Here is a 25,839-nt window from a genome sequence, read left to right as displayed (position 1 = left end):
ATTACAAGTTGCCAACAGCACTTTTGTCTTGTCAGCATCTGTTCTGCAGCTTCTTTGGCCTTTTTTGCCAAGATGCCAGCGAGCTGGGCATTGGTGCAGGCCATGAGAAGACTGGCGAACACCTTGAAGCTCTCCTCTGTGGTGACCCTGGCTTTCCCCTCCCTGTAGACATTCCCTGTCGGCATGACTGGTCCTGTCAGCTGGGTGGCCAGCTTGAGTTCTTCAGCAGAGCTGTCCCCCTCCCTGGGGTGCCGAGGGTCTCCTGGGGAAGAGGAGGAACTTGGAGCATTACTCCTGCAGCCACTGCCCATCGCCCTGCGGGGCCCCAGCGGACTTGCTCTGCCTCTGTGGATCCACTGAGATCCCAGTGGTCCCTTCTGGTGGACGGTGCAGCACCGTCTGGCTTTGGTGCGGTAGGTCCCTCCCCATGGGGTATCTCACTGTGGTCCGGATGGGTCTGGACACAGGCCACACTTTGGTGCACTGGGCCTTGCTTCTGCAGATCTTCCGCGCAGGCTGGTGAAACCACGTGGCAGTGCCCCACTGCCAGGCCTTGCGGCATTGGGGCTTTCAGGTCGTGCCGTTTTGGCCAGGCCCCATGGTTGCTACCTGCGGGCCTTCTCTGAAGGAGAACCGCCACCAGGAAACAGCTTTCACTCTTCCGTTTATGACTTCGACCTGTTAAGGCCATTTTTAAAATGTGGTAAGCGACTTCGTTTTTTGGTGTAATCCCTTTTTAATAGAATGATAGTCTAGTACGCACACTATGGTCCTGCAGCTTGCTTTTTTTTGACTTCATGATGTATCTTGATCCTACTAACTTAATTTCCTTTTCATTTTGTCCTCCAATATTCAGTCCAAAGGTGTGAGCTTTTGAGTATGGCTACCTTAACGAGAAGTTAAATTAAAAGACAATCAGATAGGAATGTTAATCCCAGGAATGAAAACTGAACTGATTACTGATCCAAGATTCTATAGTTAACAAGTGGCAGAGCTAGAATTTGGACACAGGTATTTTTGACTCCAAAGAGGGCTCTTTGCCATTAATAGTTCTATGAGAATAAAGGGAACCTTTTAATCAAGAAAGCTTGAGAAAAGCTGCATATTAAATCCCTCTCTTGGAAATTCATAGCTTGAATTAGCATATTAAGAGCTCTGAGAAGTTGAGCATTAAAAAAGAAACCTGTTTAATTTTCTTTAAATGTTAAGACACTACTTGCTCAAGGGAAGAGCTTGCTTGGCATCTTTAACAATACCTGGAACTGTTCTCTCATACACTCTTTTGGGAAGTGCCTAACTTGGTAAAGAAAGGAAGCAGCCTATAAAATTACCCAACAGACCAGGCAATGTAGTTTTTTGAACATGAGGATCAGCTTATACCCTGAAGTTTACTTGGAGGTAATTCAGAAGGACAGTTGCTTTTCCAGAGGTGAGTTGTATGTGACCACATTTACTTTGTCTATAGGACAACTTTCTCTCTGGAGAAACCAAAAGGTGAAAATTTCAAGGAGGATGGAAACTGACAAATGCTACTGAGAATTCAAGCTAAATAAGAATGGCAGGGACATTGACTTTGAGAGTCACCGGTGGTCTGTACAGGAGCATTTCAGTGCGGTGGATATGAATGGGTCAGGAGAGAAGTGAGGAAGGAGACACTGATGATAGACAACTCTTACATCACAGGGGATCTTACCAAGAGTAGGTATAGCAGGTAACTGTGTTCTGAGAGACAACAGGCCAGCAGACATATCCTTTGTTCACAATGCATATCTAAAGAAATGTCACTGTGTAGTTTAGACCCAGGCACGCATCAGTAGAGCTGTGACCCATCACTGTGTGAGCGCTCGTGAATGGAGCATGGGAACAGAGGTTTTCCTGCAGCTGTCCTCCTGAGGATGTTCGAGGCTGTGATTTAAAATTTTCAAGCTGGAAATAGTGCAAAACTCATAGTTGAAGGGGGGGTGTGTGTGTGTATGTGTGTGTTTACTGCCTCCTGCAGTTTCCTGATAATTGATCAGCAGGTCCTTTTCTTCTATATTTTAAAAAATGCCTTCTTGGTGCTTTTCCACTATTTCTGGTTGTTAGAGCTCGGTCTTCAGTATTGTACTTTTCCTTCTCCACTATCTTTGACAAATAATTTATTCAGGAACATTTCTACAGGAACATCTTCCACGCTGTCTCAGTAAGCTTCCTCGCCGCCCTCCATAACTCCTCGGTGTGCCGTATAGTGTTCTGCCTCTATCTTGAGTTGAGGACAAGAGTTTCTTCCACTTGTTGGTAGATGTTTTGTGGTGTCTTGTCGGCACTGTTACTTTTATCAGTCAAGTAGATCCTCAGGGGACTTTCATGGCTCTTTTCTCTCTTATGCCACCTAAAAATACCAACTTCCAGCGTGTGCTTCTGACCCATCATTTCAGAAATTGAGTGTTTCGTTTCTTCTTGCCCTCACAGTTTGTAGCTGTGCTTTATTTTCTATCCGTACTGCTATAGTCTACCAGAGGAGATGCAGACATTCTGTGTTGGTGAACAAAATTAATTCAGCCTGCAGATCCTTAGACTTACAACTGATATTAAGATAATACTGGGGCATGATAGAAGCTTAGGACATAATAATTGTCATATTTTGCCTTAAATGTCTAATAGCACAGGTGCACGTTTAAATGTGCAAGTCAAAATAGTTCTGTGATTCAGACTATTGATTAGTAATAAAAGCAGAAGGTATATTATGTTGATGCATATTTTACTTTGAATAAAGAAGTTGTAATTACTAGGTAGTCGTATAGTAAGACTGACCAAAGGAAATTCAGTAATCACTGGTGTCTGACCTTTCATTTTCCAAACTCAGAAACTGAATAGATTTAGATAACAAGGGATACTTGCTTTTGTAACATTGGGCCACTTGTATAAAGCACAGACTGGGACTTGGCCAGTTAACAGAATTTGTTTCATATTTCAGAACTTCTGGTTTATACTAATTTATACTTGATTAGTAAGTCAAGTTACTTATTTCTGATTCAGTACTTCTTAGTTATTTTGGTTCAGAGTCCCACTTTGTTTTTGTTTTCTGTTAATGTTTACTTTTTAATTACAGTTTACATACATATTATATTAGTTTCAGTACAACAAAGTGGTTAGGCATTTATGTAACTTACAACAGGACCCCCCGATAAATCTAGTCCCCATGTAGTCCCCACCGGACACCACACATAGTGATTACTATAGTACTGACTGTATTCCCTGCGTTGTGCTTTACATCCCCGTGACTTTCCTGTAACTCCCAATTTATACTTAATCCCTTCGTCTTGTCTACCCATCCCCCAAGCGGTCACAGTGTTCTCTGCATCTAGCAGTCTGTTTCTGTTCTGCTTGTCCATTTATTTGTTTTTGTTTCGTAGATTCTGCATGTAAGTGAAATCATATGGCATTTATCTTTCTCTGTCTGACTTATTTCACTTAGCATAATAAATACCCTCTAGGTCCACCTGTGTGGCAGATGGCAAGATTTCATTCTTTTTTCTGTGTGAATAATATTCCATTGTATATATATACCACTTCTGTATCCATTCTTCCATTGTTGGACACTTAGGTTGCTTCCATAGCTGGGCTGTTGTAAATAATGCTGCAGCTGACATAATGGATGTATATTATTTTTTGACTTAGTGTTTTGGGTTTCTTCAGATAAATACCCCGAAGTGGAATTGCTGGGTCCTTCTTTGTCTCTTGTTATAGCCTTTGTTTTAAAGTTTATTTTGTCTGGTATAGGTATTGCTGCCCCAGTTTTTCTTTTTCCCCCACAGAATATCTTTGTCCGTCCCTTTCAATGTGTATGTATCTTTTGATTTGAAGTGGTCCTCATGTAGACGTCATAGGGAAGGGTCTTGTTTTGTTATTCCTTCAGACACTGAATGTCTTTTTTTTTTTTTTTTAAGATTTTCTTTCTTTCTTTTTAGAGAGAGGTGGAGGGAGAAAGAGAGGGACACATCAATGTGTGGTTGCCTGTTGCACACCCCCTACTGGGGCCTGGCCTGCAACCCAGGCATGTGCCCTGACTGAGAATTGAACCTGCGACCCTTTGGTTCACAGGCTGGCATTCAATCCACTGAGCTACTCAGCCAGATCTTGGAATGTGTCAGATATATCTACATACTGAGGGGGGAAAAAACAATTTAGCCATGATACTAGTGATATTATGCTATTTTCAACTTTGGTTATTGAAAGAGAAAGACATTTAAGGTGAGTTAAGGAAATCTCATGAGGTTTCTTGAGTCTGCCAGCTTTCTTTGGAATGATGGCTAGATACTTTGGTAAGGTAATACCTTTAATTCTAATTTCACATTTGCTCCTTGATTACTGTAAAAATTTTATTAGTTGAATGTTTGGATGCAAATAACAGAACAAAAATAGAGCCCAGTGGTTTTTAAGTATTCATAATAGTGAAGCGTTTTTAGGACTGAAAATCCGAGTTTGCTGATGGCTTAAACAGAAGTCCTAGTCAGATGTTACTGGTCCTGAATGGTCTGCCTTGGATCGGGTGCTCATCTTTGGTCAGGATTTGGGATAAGCTAGAGCTGGGAATAGGCCCGGTCCAAGTCAGGGTTCTGCCAGCAGAGGAAGGAAGTGTGTGTGCTGAAGAGCTATCCACGGCAGAGTCGCACTTGTTTGTCTGCGGTGCTGATGGGAAAAAGTAAGTGTGTGTGTGTGTGTGTGTGTGTGTGTGTGCGCGCGCACTGCCCTTGAGTCTGTATCTGATAACCTGCTGAATTCAGGAAGCCTGTGTTTTCCTCCTCATAATCCTCTGGGGATTAATTAGATGTCACACACCTTAGTATACTGCCTACGGATTTGTCACTCAAACCAAATTTTAGGTACTTGGTGCTTGCTTCTTCATAAGGTATACTATCTCCTGTTTCTATTAACGTTATCATAAATACTAACTTCATACATATAAAATAGGAATAGCGCCCTGGCTGGTGTAGCTCAGTGTATTGAGCTCCAGCCTGCAAACCAAAGGGTCGCTGGTTCAATTCCCAGTCAGGACACATGCCTGGGTTGTGGGCCAGGTCCCCAGTGGGGGGTGCACAAGAGGCAACGACACATTGATGTTTCTCTCCCTCTATCCCTCTTTCCCCCTCTCTCTGAAAATAAATAAATAAAATCTTTTAAAAAAAAAAAGGAATAGCGATAATGATAACTTTGTCACGGTTATTTTGAGTATTAAATGAGCTAATTTGCTTAAAGCACGTAACACAGCACTCTACATATATAAAATGGTTAATTAAATTAAGCAGCTATAACTACTTTTAGAAATTTACAATTTGAGATTTCAGAAGGTTGGTGGTATGAAGGCAAGTGCTGCTTAATGATTTTTGTTTTGATCTGTGCTGAGGTAGTTTCCTAGGAATTAGACCAGCCCTGAAATGTTATGTCAGCTGAGAATTTTGGTTTCTAGGTGACAGTGCTGCAGTAGGAAACAGGACTGGCTCTCCCTTCAGAGGAAAAAGCTTTCAGTGGGAATCCATAGTAGCTTCCTCAGCTTTAAGCGCTCAGCTGTTCAGGAAAAATGAACCCAGAGATCAAATGCTGTGTGTGGAAATGTACCCTTTTTTTTTTTTTTTAGTAAAGATTTTATTTATTTTTAAAAACATTTTATTGTTATTCTATTACAGTTGTCCCAGTTTCCCCCCCTTTCCCTCCTCTGCCCAGCCCATGACCCATGGACAGAGACAACAGTGTGGGGTTCGACTGCGCACCCTCCTATCTTCACTGTCAAAGGAGGGAGCCGTGCCAGCATAGAGCCCTGGCTCTGTAAGATGGGGGGGCTTTTCCATTCGAGACAGCAGAGCATCTCAGTTCCATCTTCAGGGACGTGCAGTGCCTGGATGTTGCTGACTGCTGGTGCTTTGGGGCGGGCTGATGAGGTGAGCATTGGTCTACTCGGTGGCGGTGGTCTGTGTTCAGAGGTTTCTGCCTTGGGATGTGACACCCAGCTGCCTCTGCTGCGTATATGAGGTACCTGAGTTGGGATTTTGGTGCCCCGTCGGGTGCCCCCCACTGTTAGCAGGCTAGGTGCTCAGGTCAGCTTTTACCATATTCATCGAAATTTTGATTCTTGTCCCTCCTTCATTTCCTTTGCCCAGTGTGTCATGAGTTGTCATTGGTTTTTCTTCCAAAATGTAGTTAATAACTATTAACGCCTCTGTTTCCATTTCTTATTAGCTAGGCTTTATCACCTCCTGCCTGTAGGAATACTGTTTGATCTCCATGAGTCCAGTCTCTTTCGCACCTTCCATCTCCACGGAGTAGGTTTACCTGATTGATTTTTCAAAAATATTGTGTCATTTTTATGATTTTACTCCACTAATAAAAGTATAGTGTTCTAGATGAGATTAAAACTACAGCAGATAAAATCCTACAGACAAACCTAGAATCCTGGTCCACCATATTTTAACCTACTCACTGAACAACATAATCTTTCAGTTACCCTCTCTCTAATTCTGTTGAAACGAGAGAGACCTGGTTCTACTGATGCTATTCTGTGGACCTGTGCCCTCTTCCCAGAGGGTTAAGATTGTGACTTGTATTCCTCTTGGATTTTTCTCCCCTTCATACTCTCTTTCCCTCTCACAAACCAAACTCCTTTAAGATTCCTCAATAAATAGATGCAATTTAATATTTTACAACCCTCAAAATATTACTTTTGAAGATTTCAGGTCTTTTTTATAGCAAATTAGTTCACTGAATTGGGGACTTTTCTGACAACTTCCTTTTCAGTGTATGACAGTCTTTTTTTCAACCTAAATAAGTAGTTGGCTTGATTGTAGTATAAATTTTCCATTGTTACTTCAATAAAACTTTATTATTTTGGATTTAACAATGAAAAATTTGTGAAAAAATATTTTTAATCACATTGCCCTTGAGCTTTGGCCTGTCTTTTTAAAAACGAGTTTAAGCCCTGACCAGTGTGGCTCAGTTGGTTGGATGTCATTCCACAGAGCTGAAGGTTGCCGGTTCAATTCCCGGTCAGGACACATGCCTGGTTTGTAGGTTCAGTTCCCAGTCGGAGCATGTACAAGAACAACTGATCGATGTTTCTCTCCCTCTCTTTCTCCCTCCCTTCCCCTCTCTAAAATCAATAAGCATGTCCTCTGGTAAGGAGAAAAAAAAGAAAAGGTTACTAAAATCCCCTCTCTTTGCCACCTGCCCATTTGTGGAAGGCTGATCCTTCCCCCTGCCCCTTTCCGTGTAGAGTTCAACCAGAACAGTGTATGGCAGCAGATTGAACACAGAAGCAGATAATGAGAATTGGGCTATATTCTATTTAAGCCAGAAGTTAAAGAGGTTTACAAAAAAGTGAAGGAACACTCCTCATCTTAGTAAATTCTTTTGTGTTTTGGAAAACAGCTAGTTTCTTTTTAAATTGTTACTTATGTTCATATGCAATGGTTTTGTTATGTTTAAATGAATTTGTGGATACTTTGATTTCTAGTAAGATAAATATCGTACCTCTAACCCAAAGGAACAAAAGCTCTTAGAAGTCTTCTATTTTAAGGTTGTGAGTGGTCTCAAGACCAAAAAGTTTACAAAGTGCGGGTCTAGGGCAACGTCTGTGCAGTGCGGGAATAGCAGTTGCCTGGTTTGTGGGGTGGACGAGAATGCTGTCATTGTGTAGCTGGAAGGCTGACACACGGAACACATTATAGAACAGTGCGCTCTGTGTCTCGGTTTGGCATGATTTTTAGCAGGATATGTGTTATAAGCACTTGCTGGTAAAGCAGCTAGAAATAGATATTTGATTTTAGAGCAGTTACTAAAATCCAGTATGGTTCTAAGAATCTTAGGGTGTAGAATCAATAGTGTTATATATGTGAGAAATTTCTGGTAGCTTTGTCTTTGTTCTATTAAAGCTTCGGGGAAAGTATCGGGTTGGCAAAAAAGTTCGTTTGGTTTTTTACATGAGATGGCTCTAGTAGTACTTAGTTGTCTTTAATGTCATTTGAAACCATTTTGTTAGATTGTATTGTGACAGCTGTCATATCAGCATGCATTAAAAAAAACACATCAAAATTGCTGAATTTTTGTGTGGCCATTTTAATATTGAAGATGGAAGAAAGTATTTTGGTATATTATGCCTCTATTATTTCAAAAAAGGTAAAAATGCAACTGAAATGCAAAAAGAGGTTTGTGCGGTGTATGGAGAAGGTACTGTGACTGACCAAACGTGTCGAAAGTGGCTTGTGAAGTTCCATACTGGAGATGTCTGTCTGGACGATGCTCCATGGTCAGGTAGACCAGTTGAAGTTGATAGCGATCAAGTCAAGACATCGAGAACAATCAACGTTATACCACGGGGGAGAGAACCGACATACTCAAAATATCCAAATCAGTAGTTATTGGTGAAAAGGAAAAATGCGTCTTTTACTTTATGGAAAAAAACTAAACAGACTGTTCAGCCAACCCAGTAGTTAAAGAATTAGTGCTTTTTGTAATGACCGTATACAGTGTTCCGGCTGAACTGGTGACCTGTGCTCATACGTCACTTAGTAAAGTCTTCAAGTCTGTTTTAGTACATTTGGCTAACCTGATTTTGGTATGGTCTCAGATGCATGTATTTAGTTTCTTTTTGCATTTTAGTAAGAATTCCTTTACTTCAGAGTGTAGTGTCATTCTCTTTTTTAATGTGCACTTAGAATACCTGGAAACACACACCTCAGTGAGAGAGCCTGAAAGAGACACATTTCTGTTGATGATTTGAGTCAGGAGTGTAGGAGAGGGGGAGGCTGTGCAATGACTAAGATCTGGGCTTTGATTTTCTAAAACCAGCCAGACTATCCACCCTTTTTCTTGGAATACCTTTCCCTTCCTGCCTACCTTCCTCTAGTTTTACCCCAGAGCCCAGAGCCCAGTCTGTAGTAAAATGCTAGGATCTCTGTTTACTTCGAAAGTGTTGACGAATCCTCAGTTGTTTGTGTGGGCAAACTGAAGAATAGAGAGAGGTATGGGCCGGGCCTTCTTCACCATCATTATTAGCAGTAAAAACCTTTTAGACATTTTTGAAACAGCGGTATGCTTATTTTTATGGGCTTGTAGAGAAAAGAAAGAGCTTGTGGGTTGGGCCCTAGGAATGGCCAATTTTTTTTTTAAATGTCCCCATGGATGCCCTGGCTGATGTGGCTCAGTGGATTGAGTGCCAGGCTGCAAACTGAAAGGTCACCGGTTTGATTCCCAGTCAGCGCACTTGCCTGGGTTGTGAGCCAGGTCCCCAGTTGGGGGCGTGTGAGACCCAACTGATTGATGTTTTTCTAGTACACTGATGTTTCTCTCCCTCCCTTCCCCTCTCTCTAAAAATAAATAAAATCTTAAAAAAAAATTTACCTGGGTTGTTAAATCAAGCAGAGACTATACCCCTATAGTGACTGACCCTTATCTATTTCTGCAGGTCCAGTATAGGTTTTACATAAATCACTTATAAGTCTGTCAATATCGGGTGATTAAAAGAAGGAAATTAATTGCATTTTCAGTAGCCTGGGAACAGTGTCATCTTTGTCGGTGATAATGACGTGCCAGTCATCAGCTGAATGAAAGACAGTTATTTGTGAAAGGATATTTCTGGTAATGTCTTTTTTTTTTTTTTTTTTAAGAAAAACGCAATGTAAAAACCTAGAATCTTAAAATAATAGTTGGGCCTCCATGTTCATCTAGGCCAACAGAGAATTCTCCATGGAGCAGAAAGATGGACAGGCTTGCCCAGGGAAAATCAACCGGCGAGGCAGAGTATAATTAAAGATAGGAAGTGGAGCCTCCGGACTGCAAGTCTGTTACCCAGTTTGGGGCAGCTGATGAAGTTATTTTGGGAGACTCTGGAGTCAGGCTGCCTCTGTTCGAACTGTACCTGACCCCTCGTCTCAGGCATGGCGATGGCCACACAAGTCTGCAGTTCTCCAAACTCAGAGTGTTTCTTTCTTCTCTTCATTTGGAAGAAGACCTGACATAAACTGTATGAGGATATTTATAACCTTCATTTGTCTTCCCTAGTATGATTATTCATATGCTTCACTACAGAAATATTAATATGTGATTATAAAGTACTGCTCCAGACCCAAATGAGGTGTTTTTCTTTGTTAAATGCAAAAAAATGTTGAATTCGTAAACACATTTATCCTTAAGGTAAATTTTTGGATAAGGGATTGTGGACATGTAGGACTTAACCTTGTAGAATGGTGGTAAAAGTTAAATGTTCGGTAAAATGTTAGATATTGTTGCTATTGGCACCAGTAAAATCCCAGCACTCCAGTTTATTTTTTTCCTTCATTTACTTATTTTTAGAGAGAGGTGAAGAGAGGGAGAGAAACATCCATCAATTGCCTCTCGCATGCCCCTAACCAGGGATCTGGCCTGCAACCCAGACGTGTGCTGGCTGGAAATCTAACTGGCAACCTTTGACCTTTCAGTTTGCGGGATGATGCCCAACCCAGTGAACCACACCAGTCAGGGCCAGCACTCCAGTTTTTTAAATACAACGTGGGTATCTATCTACAGTTGACCTGAGCTCTACACAGTGCCTAGGGGGGCCAATTCCTTCCCCGCACCAAGCGTGCAGTAGAAAAGTCACGTGTGGTTTCCGTCGTTCCTCAGCATCCGCAGGGGATTGGTTCCAGGACCCCCTGCAGATGCCAAAGTCCACAGATGATAAGTCCCTTATACGCAGTAGCGAACATCAGTGCGTACGTACAACAATACATGGGGGTTCCCAGCCGTGGCTGAGACTGTGTGCTCTCTGTGATCTGTGGTTAGTGGAATCTACAGATTTGCAACCCCTGGATACAGTCCACTGTACATTTACTGAAAAACACCTGTGTTCAGGTGGACATGCATAGTTCAGACCTGTGTTGTTTGGGGGTCTGCTGTCTGCACGTGTGTCAGTGCGGTCACTAGAACTTATGCAGTGATGGAGACGTTCTTTATCTGGTCCTCAGCGCAGCAGCCACCAGCTGTGGGACACCTGAAATTCAACTAATGCGGTTGAGGAGCTGAATTTTTAATTTTATTTAATTTAAATAGGCACATGGGACTAGTGGCTGGACAGCATAGCTCTGTAGTTCGTTTGAATTCATGTTCCGTTCAAATTTGACCTTTGCTATTTTTGTAATTATCTTTCTGTTGATTAATACACAGTATGACCCAGCAGATTATTTATTGGCTAATTAACACAAATAATGTGAGAGAGAACACTAGTGTTTCTAAGTACATCCTAGGCTTATCATCAGCTTACAAGGAATAGTTCCTTCTGTTTCCAGGGCTTTCTAAAGACTTAGTAGTAAAGTGTATGTACTTCTACTTTAACTTGACACGGGCAACCTCTAATGAAATCGACTTAAGTGATTCATAAAATACGAGGCATCTATGCCAATAAGTTCCTAAACAGAGAGAATTTTAAGTGGCAGAAAGTTCCCTGGTAAATTTTTCTCAAAGAAAAATTACATTGTAAAGTTGTTTTAGGATAGCAAAATAGTCTAACCCGTTTGATGTTAGTAACAAAATGTACTAATAAGTTCACATTTGTTAAGCAGATGTTATTTTCCAAAAATAATTTTTACACACATTTAAAATGTAGTATTATGTACAATGTCAGTGTTTTTCTAACTCCTGTTGGCTAGAAGGGGGTTGTTAGAGTGCATCTGCCAAAGTACAAGGTGCAGTTCTTTCTACTGTTGTTTTCACGGGAGCTCTGAATGTTCAGCAGCACGGGACGCTCGCTGTCTTGGCCTGTGGGATCCCATAGTTCGCCTTTGATACAAAGACAATAGGACTGTTCTGTCCTCTCTAAATCCATTTGTTTCTATTGAAGTTAGACACCAACAATCCACCCTCTTAATTCAGAAGGTTTAAGTTTGATGAAAAAGTGTGAGACATTGGTAGATACTGCTATTACTAATACAGACATGAGAATTACTAGACAATGTTCATGTTCAAGTTTTGTTCATTGAACCTAGAAGATCTCTCTGTATATAAAAAAGTGCATTCTATATTGTCAAGTCTTCCATGTCTTAATTTTTTTTTTAATTAAATTTATTTGAAGGAGGGAGGGTAAGGGAGGGAGAGAAAACATCAAAGTGTTGCCTCTCACACACCCGCTACTGGGCACCTGGCCTGCACCCCAGGCATGTGCGCTAGACTGGGATTAGAACCGGCAACACTTTGGTTCACAGGCCAGCACTCAATCCACTGAGCCACACCAGCCAGGGCTCATGTCTTAATTTTATAGAAAAAGGCCAATAAGGTAAGGCAGTAGAAGAGAATAGCTCCTAATACTTAGTTAAGTTTTTAAAAAGAGCAAGTTACAGAAGAAAGGTGTGTTTCCATTTTTTAGGGTGTACATTCTGTACACACGATTCACGTGGTAGCGTGCATGTACCCGATTGTGAACAGTGTCTGCACCTAGGAAGTGGGAGTGCAGAGAGAGGAGGCACTTGTACTTTTGCTTTATGTAGTTACTGTTATTTGAATTTTTATCATGAACTTAAATTACTTTTGGAATTTTTTAAAAAATGAAAATTGATAGCGATTTAAATTAAAATTAATTTTAATCCACGTTCTGTATTTTCTAGGAAATTTTTTTTGTTGAGGCTTTTTTGGTAAAACTTCTGTAATGGTAGCTAGAGTTGAAAATATGTGGAAATCCAAATAATACCATAAAATAAGTTTAACTTCTAATTATGCGATACTTCATACAGTTTGCATTAGGAGTCAGCTTTAACCTGGTTTTCTTGTATCGATTTACTTGGAAAATAAAGCCAGAAACACCTGTTCAGTCCAGAAGAAACTATGAACGTCAGAGCATTGTCTTCTGAAAGCACGCATTTAGTTCTGCAGGGGAGCGTGCTTACTGCCAGGATGTGGCGGTGGCGAGACCTGGCGGCCCTGGTCAGCCTCTTCATGAGGTGTTTGGCACACAGTCAGGCCCTCACCTTGAAAAGCAAACCCAAGAGAGGCAGTGACACGAAGGGCACCGCGGAGACTAACACGCACAGGATGTACGAAGGACGACGAGCGGCTTTCACAGAAACTCTTCCCGGACCTTGAGAAGGCTGAAGCCACGGGTCTCCAGAGTCTTTTCAGTGAAGAAGACACTCTAGTGCTAGACCTTAAGACACCGAATTTGGGGAGGTAATGACACTGTACGCCAGAATGCAAAGGGTACAGAAAAGCCAGGTCATTCAAGTAAAACGCCAGCCAGGGTTCCTCGGGGGGAAACAAGCTGCTTATGTTTTTATAGCTCTGGAGTCTGGAAAAAAATTTTAATTGCTTTTCAAAATGCCTACTAGCCCTTAATCATATGAAAAGCTGCTCAATCTTTAATTAATTTTAATTTTTAAATTACATCAGAAAATTAATTAATGCAAATGAAAACCATATTGAGATACCAATTTTCATCTGTCACATTGGTAGAAAATTCAAAGGTTGGACGGAGCTCACTGTTGACAGACTTTGGAAAACGGGAGCTCGACCCACTGCTGGTGAGAGCTTGAAATGACGTAACCTGGCCGGCCCGCCTGCCACACCGCCAGTGCGTTCCCTCCTCAGTCCAGCAATCTCAGTTTTGAGGAACGTAATTCTACAGAGACATGTAATTCCGTGTGTGCAGTGCAGGTGAATTTACAAGTCTCTTTATTACAGAATTGTTTGTTACGGAATTTCTGGAAACACCCCCAGTATCCATCTAAGAGATGTGTTTTTTTTAAAAAACCATGGTGTGTCCACACCATGGAATATTATGCAAATGTTTAAAGAAAAAAGTTTTTCCACGTATTGATATACAGGCACATGTCTAGGCTGCGTTGTAAAAGGCAGGGTTGGGGGACTACTGAGCTGTGTATTTAATGCTCTGCCTTTGCCGTGAGAGTGGCGGGAAATGCTGTCCTCACTGCGCGTTTGCTCAGAGGCTCTACAGAAACTACTAGAAGTGGTGATCTGAAGAGGGTGGGGCACGGTGGGAGTTCTCAGTGTGTAACCCTTCACACACTTCAGATTTTTGTGCCATGTGACTGTGTGGCCTCCCCCCCGGTTTTTTTTCATCCTCATCTGAGGGTATGTTTTCATTGATTTGAGAGAGAGAGTAGGGAAAGGGGGGAAGTGTGAGAGAGAAACACCAGTGATCAGTCGCCTCCCCGTCCGTGCCCTGACCAGGGGTCGGACCCACAGCCTCTTGGTGTACGACGGCCCTCCAACTAAACTGAGCCGCCGGCCAGGGCCCCCAGTTAATTTGTTTTTTAATTGAGAAAAATGTTTCTGCTAAACAGAGGTCATTTGTTTTCAGATTTTAGAAAGATACGTGCAAAGACTATGTCAAAGCAAGAAAAATATAAGTCGATTGGATCAATTTTCCTAATACATGAAATGTACTGTCTGAGGTATCTCTTGGTGGGTAAGCCCTGTCTACATCATCTACACACTGTCCTTTATTCGTCTGTGGATACGTTATTTTTTTAAAATTGTCATTGAGTTTATCGGGGTGACATTGGTTAATAAAATTATACGGGTTTCACGCGTACAGCTCTGCAGTACGTCATCTGTGTATTGCACTGTGTGCTCACCACCCAAAGTCAAGTCTCTTTCCGCTCGTGCTTTTAATTACTTCACCGTCTCAGACACTTTGCTGTGAAAAAAGGTTTTGCTTTGTTCAACCTTTTTACTGTGTAAGTTTTCAAAATAAAAACAGACTATAATGAAATCCCGTGTACCTATATTTCCAGCTTCAATACTTAAAAACAATTTTGTGTTTTTTTAATGCTCTCACCCTCACTCCCCCTCCCTCCCAGAATATTTTAAAGCAAACCTTAAATCATATTTCACCCATAATATTTCACTTATATATATCTCTAATAACTAAAGATAAAAAATGACATTATAGACCAAAATACCTTATCATGACATTTTATTATCCTGTTTTTTAGACAGATTAAAGGAAATGTCTCCTCTACATTCATTATTCTTTCCCACTTCACTGGAATCATTTCCAGTCAGCATGCAAAAAAAGGGGGTTAAGTATCTCCTATGTTTAAAAAAATGTAAGACATCTCTTATCCTTATTTCCCTCCAGCGGCTATTCTCTTCCCTGCACTCTTCAGACAGCTGTCTCCATTTCCTTAACTTGAACTTCGCAGCCCATGCCAGTCTGACTCCCATCCCCATCGCTAAGACTGTTTTTGCTAAGGTTACCGGTGACTCCCATTAAATTCAGTAGACACCATAGTTCCCATCATACGTGACCTCTCAGCTGTCTTCAACACAGGTGACCTCCAGCTGTCTCTACACCTCTGAAACCTAATTTTTAACCTGCTCCAGCCATCCGCCAGCTGCTCAGCAGAAACCTGGGCTTTCTCTCCTGCCTCCCCAAAACAATCACCAAGTCTTATTTATTCTCTCTCTCATTCATGTACCTCCCTAAGGAAAGCACCCCTCCAATTTTGGGTTAGGATCTACCTAATATACTTTCTCATAGTATCCTGTAATTGTCTTTCTCCCCTTTATAACATTTTTCACACTCATATCCATTTGCTTTTGTTAATTGTTTTTTAATTTCTTAGAATGAAATTTTATTATTTGTTTTGAAAATTAGGCAGGGGCCAAGACACTCTGACTTGTTGTTATATCTCCTGAAATGAACAAAAATTTATTTAGGAAAATCCCTAACAAACAATAATGGGTAGTGTGTTCTGATAGTCAGGCCATGGAAGGGAGCTAAGGAATTGGCAGTAGGATTGAGAGAATTAGGGGAGTGGGTGGGGTGGAGGTTGCAGGTCTCACTGTTAAATGTGGGACGTAAGAGAAAGGGTGTCAAGAACGCAGCAGATTTCTGGCTTTGACAACTGAGGGAATCACGATACCATTCCTTGAGAAGACCAGGTGTGAAAGGAAGAACAGACCTGTTGACTTCAAAGAACTTCCTGTGGGACCCCAAGGTGGAGAAAACCAGTAGACAGTTACAAGAATGGAAATGGAATTCAGGAGAGAGAGAGCCTTTACTGCATCACTGAGTAAAACCAGGAAAATAATACTATTGGTCATTCAAGTGTAAACTGATAAAAGTTCGATCGCCCAGACTTTTTATCATTGGTACAGAATTGGTAGATACTGGGTATGGATGTTTATAAGTGTGTATTGTATGTCATTCAGAAATGGAATTTTTACATTAATATCATTCAGTATCCTGTGAGTGTTAACTAATAATAGCTGTGAAAACCAACATATCTCATTTTCAGTGTTACTTTGTTAATGCTAATTTATACCTTTTTCATATTAAAGCTGAAATAAAAACAGCGGGGTTTGTGGATCCTTATTAGACTGTAAATTCCGTGAGGACTTGCTGCCATGTGATTTACTTTTTTTCTTTTGTGTCTCTAGGGCCTATTCCCTGGTGGATTCCAGTCAAGTGTCTACATTTCTGATTTCCATTCTGCTGATAGTCTACGGTAGTTTCAGGTAAGATGCTCTCAAAGTGGGACTAACGTCATTTGGACGTGTTCGTGAAATGTCAGCACCAAGACATACTGCTCTGTGGAGAGAAGCATGAGTTTGATGGGAAGTGGGATAATTCTGATACTTATTCTTTAATTTGGCTGCTGTTAAAACACTTCTTGGTTTTGGTTATATGACTTTGGCCATTTGTATTTATTTATTTTTAGGGAGGGGGAAGGGAGGGAGGAAAGAGAGGGAGAGAGACATCGATGTGTGAGAAATACATAGATCGGTTGCTTCTCACACGCCCCCAGCTGGGGACCTGGCTCGCAACCCAGGTGTGTGCCTTGACTGGGAATCGACCCGCGCTCGGTCCACTGAACCACACCAGCTGGGGTGACTTGGGCATTTTAATGCAAACATGCACTGCTTGAATGCTGGTTCTGAAAATAATGAGTCTCGTAAGCACACTCATTGGGAAGGTTAAGGGGAGGCTCCTTGCAGTGACTCTCGAAGGGAACACAGCGTCTTCCGTAACACGGAGGCCTTGGCGTAGGTGCAGCTGTATGAAGTTGCTCAGGTTTTTTGACGTATAGAAATAGTTTATGGTTCAACTTACTGTTACTAGAATGATGGACATTAGCATTTGCCAAGTATTTTCTCTGTTGACCTTGGGAATGCTGAGACTGGATCCTCTGAATCCTCGTCCTGGCAGGCAGCCCCAGGAATAGGGAGCTAGGCACTTCCCCCCTTTTTTCACTATCCTTTCTTGAAAGAAACTTTAGTGATTGTATAACTCAAATAGTTTTGTGGCTGATGCATTTAGAAATGAAGGCCACATGAGAAATTTTAAATTGAGAACTTGAAAGGGAATAATGGTGATAAATGAAATGGCATAAGGATTTTGAACTGTGCAGTATTATATCTGCAATCAAATGGGTACTTAGCAGAATCACAGGCTTTATCTCAACACTGATTAGAACAAGTGCAATACTGTTGGTGATTCCAGCATCAACTGATAGAAGTTGTAATCATTGAGACTTGCATTGAGAGCCCTAGATTCATAATGACTCTTAGGAAGTAGTAATTAAGCCAGAGCCACTTAGAACCTTATCACATAATCTTGATATTTTGTGTTGCTGTCTTTTGGACAAGTTTCTAATTTTTCCTCTTTGCATACATACTGCGCCAACATTTCAAAAGACTTAGTAATTTTATTTATTTTTTTCAATCCTTTTTCGGCAATATGTTTATTGATTTGAGGGAGGGAGGGCAAGAGAAGGGGAGAGAGAAAGAAAAAAAGTGAGAGAAAGAAACATTGATCAGTTGCCTCCTGTATGCACTCTGACTGGGGACCGAACTAGCAACCTAGGTGTGCGCCCTGACGGGAATGGAACCCACAACCTTTTGGTGTGTGGGATGATGCTCCAACCACCTGAGCCACACCCGATCAGGGCAAGACTTGGTAATTTAAAAAATCTTTAGACTCATAGCCCTAATACTACAGTAAATCCTCATTTAATGTCATCAACAGGTTCTGCAACTTTAAGTGAACTGACTTAATGAAGTATAATGAAGCCAGTTTTATTGTAGGCTAAATTGATGTAAACAAGAGTTAAGTTCCTGCAGCACCTCACCCACATTACAACTGAATGATGTTGTTTGTACTTTCATCAGTACACGTGACTGTTTGTTTGGCATATACTTACATGCTGCCTACATTTTCACAGTTTAAATCATTTATATCTGGTTATTTTCACCTAACAAAAACATTTTCCACAATCATCAGTATACTAATTTTTAGTAATTTGATATTTCTTTGTATTACTATCTTATTTCACTCTTGCTGGACATATGGGTTGTTAAGGTGATCATCTTTTTATGTGTTCTTTTGCATTTGGTTGAATTATATAAGTTAAATATCCAAGACTTAAGAGAGTATAAACTGGCTGTACTGGATGTTGTCATACTGTTTTACAGGTAGGTTATACCAATCTAGGATGATGCAGGTTTTAAACAAAATTTTATGCTGTAAGTGTACCAAAGAATTATATTAATGGAAAAGATTTCTCTGATGAACTTCCTTATTTTACAAATGAGGAAACTGAAGTTCAGCAAGATGTGGTAACTTGATAAAGATTACACAGCTCACTGGTAGGGAGGTCTGGATTGGAACCCAGCGGTTAGGGCCTCGGGCCAGCACCTTATGTCTTCTCTACTTCAGTAATGTGTTTTCTGCAAAAAAGGAAGTCATGATGCCTTTAATTATGCATTGAAATTGCCCTCATTGAATACGTTTGTGTTTCTTCCTCTTCTGTTTTCTGAAAAAGATTATATTAAAATTGTGGTATTTTGTCTTTAAATATGCATATCTGAAGAACTCAACAGTGAAGCCATCTAAAGTCTTGGAAGTATTTGGTTGTTTTTTTTTTAACATTTAATTTATTTTTAGAGAGAGAGGAGGGAGACAGAGAGGGAGAGAGACATTGATGTGTGAGAGAAACATCCGTCAGTTGTCTCTTACATGCCCACAACTGGGGACCTGGCCTGCAGCCCAGGCATGTGCCCTGACTGGGAGTCGATCCAGCAAGCTTTCAGTCCACAGGCCGGTGCTCAACCCACTAAGCCACACCAGCCAGGGCTGGGAAGACTTTTCGTTGTTGTTTTTTTCCTGCTTTGTTTATTACTACTTTGTTTTACTACTTGGTACAATTTCTGGTTTCATTGATTTTTTGTTTGTTTGTTTTGTGTTTTTGAATTGCACTCATCTTTATTATTTCCTTTCTTCTGATTGCTTTGGGTTTAGTTTATGCCTCTTTTTCCAGTTCCTTAAGGTAGAAGCTCAAGTTAATTGATTTGAAACTTGTCTTCTTTTTAAACATAGGCATTTAAAAGAGCAAATTTTCTTAAGTACTGCTTTACCTGCATTCCACAAATTTTATATTTTAATTTCATTCAATTCAAGATATTTTAAAAATTATCTAGTGATTTTTTTCTTTTGACACACAGGTTTTTTATGTGTGTTGCTTACTTTCTTAATATTCTAAGGTATTTCAAAATTCTGTTGAATTTCAACAACCTAATTCAATTTCATTGTAGTCAGATGCATACCTTCTATGATTTCAGTCCTTTTGAATTTGTTGAGACGTGTTTTAAGGCCTCACACATGGTCCATCCTGGACAACGTTCCTGTACTGTTGGAAAAGTCGGCCTTCAACGGAGAGTTGAGAGCAGGGGGTGACATCATCTGGTTTGTGTTTTAGACAGAGTGTTCTGGGTTCTGATGGGAAATAGATTGTTGGGTCAAAGGAAAGGTGCAGTAGGGAAACCTGGGAGAGACTGTTGCCCTAGTACAGACAAGGAATGATGGCTTTAACTAGGCTAACAGTGGTGGAATGAGGTATTGGTAGACTTAGGACGAGATTGCTGATGTAATGGATGTAGTATGTATGAGTAAGAAGAGTCGAGGGTGACTCAAGGTTTACGGCCTACACTAGACCCGAAGGTGGTGCCATTTTTGAGCTAGAAAGCTCCATAAGAGAAGTAGATCATAAAATATCACATAAAAGATTTGTGAAGTGGTCTACTTATTTCCCACCAGGCCTTCACATTTCAAGTACAGAGGGGAAAACTGTATCAAGTAAAACTAGGTTCTAAAAACCAAACAAATCCTTGATTTAGGAGCCCTTATGTTTGCCACCCCTTAGCTGAGCTTTCTAGGCATCCTGTATTACTCAAAGCTGACCCCCGTCTCTCCTTGATCTTCCCAGTTGCTCGGAGGAACACAGCATAATTACTCATCTTAGCAGTAAGTCCCCAAAGAGTTTGACAGGAAAGCATTGAAAGAGGGAGAGAACAGTACCTGGAAGGAAAAGTGAAAGACTTAAAAGGGGGCCTTTTTGGTGAGGCCCAGGAATTACAATGTGAGGCTGGTCTTAAATTTCTCAAGCAGCTTGTTATTGGCAAGACACTTGAATTGGGGGGGAGGGGAGATGGAGTAATAGCAACTGGATTTACCACCCCACCTGAAAACAATGATTCGCAAGACAGGCCTCATCAGACAAAAAAGGACAGTGACCCTGAGAAATGACACACGGTTCAAGCTATCCTAGCATGGTCCCCAGCCCCTCTGCCCCAAGTCCACCCTCTTTTCTTTTCTTTCTTTCTTATCCTTACCCGAGAACATTTGTAATTGCTTTTTGAGAGAGAGGTAGGAAAGGAGACAAACACTGATGCGAGAGAGAAGCATCGATTGGTTGCCTTCTGTGCTTGGACCAGGAATCGAAGTGGCCACCTAGGTATGTGCCCTGACTGGAAATCAGACCTGCAGCCTTTCCATTACGGGACGACACTCCAGCCAACTGAGCCACACTGACCAGGGCCCCAAGTCCACCTTGTAGTAACAGAAAATAGAATAGTGGTTAACAAAGGCTGGCTCGTAGGAGTAAAGGGGAGGGTACAAACTTTCAGTCATAAGAGTAGTAAGTTCTGGGTACCTAATGTACAGCATGGTGACTATAGTTGTTAATGATGTACTGTATACTTGATATTTGCTAAGGTAACTATGGGAGGTAATTGATATGTAAATTAGTTTGATTGTGGTAATCATTTCACAGTGTATACATATATGAAAACATCATGTTGTATGCCTTAAATATACAGATGCTTTTTGACTTATGATGGGGTTATGTCCCGATAAACTCATCGTAAGTTGAAAATATTGTAAGTCATAAATGAATTTAACACACCTAACTACCAAACCTCATAGCTTACCTAGCTTGCCTAAAATGTGCTCAGAACACTTACGCTAGTCTGCAGTTAGGCAAAATCATCTAATACAGAGCCTGTTTTATAGTAGGCATTTACTATCTCGTGTAATTTATTGAATGTTGTACTGAAAGTGAAAGCAGAATGTTTGTATGGGTATGCGCCATTAACATACACAGTTGCAAATGTGGGCCTGAAGAGTGGTCGAAGCATTGAACTAAAATTAGTTGCTGGTTGATGGAGATGTGACAGCAACCAGCTCAGCAATATCTGTCTTCTGATGAGGCTGGAGAACAGCTGGTTTTTACTGAATGTTTCACTTTTGCACCATTGTAAAGTTGAAAAATTGTAAGTTGAACCACCATAAAGTCGGAAACCATCTGTATACAGGGTTTTTTTTTGTCAAAAATAAACAAGACAAATATTAAAGATTGTATTTGGGTTGTGGTACAGGGAGAAAGATTGCCTAAGTCAAGGAGACAGAGCTGAGGGTCCAGAGAGGCTGAGGCAGCTAGAATCAAATAGTCAGAACACGAAAGAGGCCTGCCTGTGGGCCCTTTGAGCGTTTGTCAGTGTGGGTCAGTGTGTGCCTGGGAGGGAACGACTTCAGACTGAGGAAGGAATAAGGTAAGTATTGAAGGGCAAGTACCTGTTCCCATGAGCCAGAATGGAAAAAGTTTATAATTCATGCGGCATTGGGAATGTGTTCAGAAAGGTCCTGCTTCAGTGGTAGCGGATAATTACCCAAGACTGAACACTGTTTCAGACCTGCCTAATAAATCATAAAAGCAAGGCTTGGACAAATTAAACTATTTCCAAATAACAGCATCCCAGAACAAAGCTCAGGATGATTTGTAGTATTATAAAAATATCGCCCTGGCTGGTGTGGCTCAGTGGATTGAGTGCCAGCCTGTGAACCTAAGGGTCGCAGGTTCAGTTCCCAGTCAGGGCACATACCTGGGTCAGGTCCCCAGCAAGGCGTGCAAGCACACATTGATGTTTCTCTCCCTCTCTTCCTCCCTCCCTTCCTCTCTCTCTAGAAATAAATAAGTAAAATCTTTTTTTTTTAAATCAAGAAGCCAGTAGCAATATAAAAATATTTTTTTAACTTATTTTTGATTGATATTAGAAAGATGAAGGGGATAGGAGAGGGGGAGGAAGAGGGAGAGAAAGAAACATTGTTTTATTGTCACACTATTCATTCATTCATTCATTCATTCATTCTTCTGTGTGCCCTGACTGGGCATCAAGCCCGCAGCCTGGGCATATCGGGACACTAACCGACTGAGCTACCAGGCCAGGGTGCATAAAAATATTGAGACAAAGTAACACTCAAAATGTCTGGTCAGCAAAGATTACCAGGTAACAAAGAGGAAGGAAAACATAACCAGTGATGAGCGCAGTCAATCAAAACCAACCCAGAGTTGACACAGTTGTTAGACTTAGCAGAGAGGTACATGAAAACAGATAGTATAATTGTATTACACATATACAGAAAGGTAGGTAGATATTTTAAAATACCCAGATCAAACTTATGGAGATGAAAATAATATCTGAGATTAAAAAAAAAATACACTGGATGGAATTATCATCAAGTAGATGTTGCGGAAGAGAAGATTCATGACGTTGAAGGCATAACAATAGAAACTATACAAAATGAAATAGGAAAAAATGTTAATGAAAAGAGTATTTTTGAGCTATCAAACATCATACAGCAACCTCCAGTGGCCTAATGCATGGGTCACTGGAGTCGCTGAAAGGAGAAGAAAGGGAGGGACAGGAAAATACTTGAAGAAAGAATGGCCAAAATCTTTTCGCGCTTGAAAAGAAAACTAACCCACAGATCTAAGAAGGTCTATGACCTCCAGACACAAGACACACGGAGAAAACTACACCGAGGCACTTCATAATCAGATTGCTCAAAACCAGTGAGAAGATTGAAAATCTAAAAAGCAGCCAGGGAAAGAAGGGGCAGGGGCCAGATGTGTTCTGTACACAGGGACAAAGACAAGGATGGACATCAGATTTCTCGTTGACAGCAGTACAGGTGACAAGACAGTGGAACAGCAGCTTTACAGCGCAGACAGAAAAACCGCCAACAGAATTCCATAGCAAAAATACCCTCCAGACACGACGACAAGGTGAAGGTGTATTCACACACACAAACCCTGGCAGAATGCATCACCAACTGACCTGCACTACGAGAAACGTTAAAGGACATACGTACTTCAAGCAGATTAAAAATGGTGTCAGTTGGAAGCTGGAGCTACACAAGGGAATGAAGATCAAGAAATGGTATTACACTGATAAACATTAAAGGCTCTTTCATATTTAACACTGTTTAAAAATAATTGTATAAACAAAAATGGTGGCGTTTACAGTGTGACATGTAAAATGCATGGCATCAGTAGCACAGAGGTTAAGAGGGAAAGGTAAATGTAGCTACTGTAAAGTTTGTCAGCTGCACGTGAAGTAGCATGCTGTACCTTGAAGGTAGACTTGTGGGTTAAAAATGTATGCTGTAGACTTTGTAACAACCACTGGAAATTAAGAGTTATAGCTAACAGGATAACAAAATCATTAAAAAAAATTTGTGTCAATATAAAAAAAGACAGATAAATGGGAACCCCCAAAAATACATGACATACAAAACAAATAGCAACACAGTAGCATCAAACCTAATCGTGGCAATAATCTCATAAATGAAATGGGCTTAAACATCCCCCAATTAAAAGGTGGCAATTTTCAGATTGAATTGAAAAGTAAGATTCAGCCCTGATTGTCGATTGGAGGGTCGTCCCATATACCAAAAGGTTGCTGGTTCAGTCCCCAGTCAGGGCATGTATGTGAGGCAACTGGTTGATGTTTCTCTCTCTCTTCTCCCCCTGCCCCCACCCCAAGCAATAAATATATCCCCAGGTGAGGATTTTGTTTTTTTTAAAGCAAGATCCAATTATATGCTATAGATATAAAGCCAGAAAAAAAGACTTAAAGTGAAAGATTGGGGAAAGATAACCTTGCTTATACTCATGAAAAGAAAGCTGGAGTGCCTGTATTAATATCGGACAAAGCAACTTTCAGAGCAAGAAATACTACTACAAAGAAGGTTGTTTCATAATGATACAGGGATCAATTAAGGAACAAGATAAAATAATCCCAAATGTTTATGCATCTATTAAAAGATCTTCAAAATGCTTGAAACAAAAGCTGATAGAACTTCAAAGAGAAATAAATCCACAAATGTAGCTGAAGATTTTAGTACCCCCCCTCTCAATACAAATGGAACTCAGCAGTGATACAATGGCTTGAACAAATCCAAGGTCACAAAGATTTACTTCTGTTTTCAGGTAAGAGTATTATAGTTTTAGCTTTCAAATTAGTTAAAGTTAAATAACATAGAATTCAGTACCTCAGTTGGATTCCCACATTTTTCAAGTGTTCGTGTGGCTAATGTCTACCACATTGGTCACTGTAGATGCAGAACATTTCCGTCTCCACAGGAAGTTCTTTTCAACACGTGGACTCCCACAAACCCCTCCTTTAAAGGAACATAGGATATGCACTAAGGACTTGAACAGGTAGTTCACAAAGAAAAAAAATAAATGGGTTCCTTCCCATCTTGCAAGATGACGAGTGAAAAAACCGAGAAGTCGGATACTAAGGAGAAAAAACCTGAAGCCAAGAAGGCTGATGCTGGCGGCAAGGTTAAGAAGGGTCACCTCAAGGCCAAGACGCCCAAGAAGGGGCAGCCTCACTGCAGCCTAAACCCTGTCCTAGTCAGAGGAACTGGCAGGTATGCTATGTATTCCCGAAACGCCACGTACAAGAGGAAATATTCCACAGCTAAATCCAGGACTGAAAAGAAAAAGGAAAATGTTCTTGCTACTGTTACAAAACCACCTGGTAGTTACAAGAATGGTGGTACCTGAGTGGTTAAACTTTGCAAAATGCCTAGATGCTATCCTACTAAAGATGTTCCTCAAAAGCTGTTGAGCCATGGCAAGAAGCCCTTCAGTCAGCATGTGAGGAACTGCGGGCCAGCATCACTCCAGGGGCCATTCTGATTGACCTCACTGGGCGCCAGAGGCAAAAGGGTGGTTTTCCTGAAGGAGCTGAGTAATGCCTTGCTACTTGTGACTGGACCTCTGTCCCTTAATCGAGTTCCTCCTTGTAGAACACAACAGAAACTTATCATTGCAATCTCCACTGAAATTGGTGTCAGCGGTACAGTGAAAATCCCCAGACATTTCACCGAAGCATGCTTAAGCGGCAGCAGCTGCGCAAGCCCAGACACCCGAAGGGGAGAGCCTTGACACGGAGCAAGAGAAACACGAGATTGCAGAGCAGTGCAGACGTGATCGGAAGGCCGTGGAATCGCACATTCTGCCGAAATCAAAGCTGTTCCTCAGCTCCAGGGCTACTTCCCCTCCATTTGCTCTCACAAGTGGGCTTTGTCTTGACAAACTGGTGTTCTAAATTTACAAAGAACCTAATTAACTGATGCGTTATGTAAAGAAGTGGGCAAGTTCATGTACATAAAATTGTTCAGAGTTGAAGAATTCTGGATTGAAACAGCATTTTTAGTCCCCCAGGTTGACAGTGACGACTTCCTTCAGG

The 25,839-nt window shown here is 41.0% G+C and overlaps 1 protein-coding gene across 2 annotated transcripts in view; it reads left to right on the top strand.

The window, feature by feature from the left end:
- The window catches only part of SPPL3 (signal peptide peptidase like 3), a 71,200-nt gene that overhangs the window by 17,044 nt on the left and 28,317 nt on the right, over positions 1-25,839 (top strand). For both annotated transcript variants that reach the window (XM_053927922.2, XM_024566726.4), the window contains exon 2: positions 16,402-16,479. In XM_053927922.2, the coding sequence (XP_053783897.1) occupies positions 16,402-16,479 (78 nt within the window). The remainder of the gene's footprint in view (positions 1-16,401; positions 16,480-25,839) is intronic.

This window comes from Desmodus rotundus, chromosome 7 (genome assembly GCF_022682495.2).
Source record: "Desmodus rotundus isolate HL8 chromosome 7, HLdesRot8A.1, whole genome shotgun sequence".
NCBI lineage: Eukaryota > Metazoa > Chordata > Mammalia > Chiroptera > Phyllostomidae > Desmodus > Desmodus rotundus.
The sequence above is the reverse complement of the archived record's forward strand: the minus strand, read 5'-3'. Positions and strand labels throughout refer to the sequence as shown.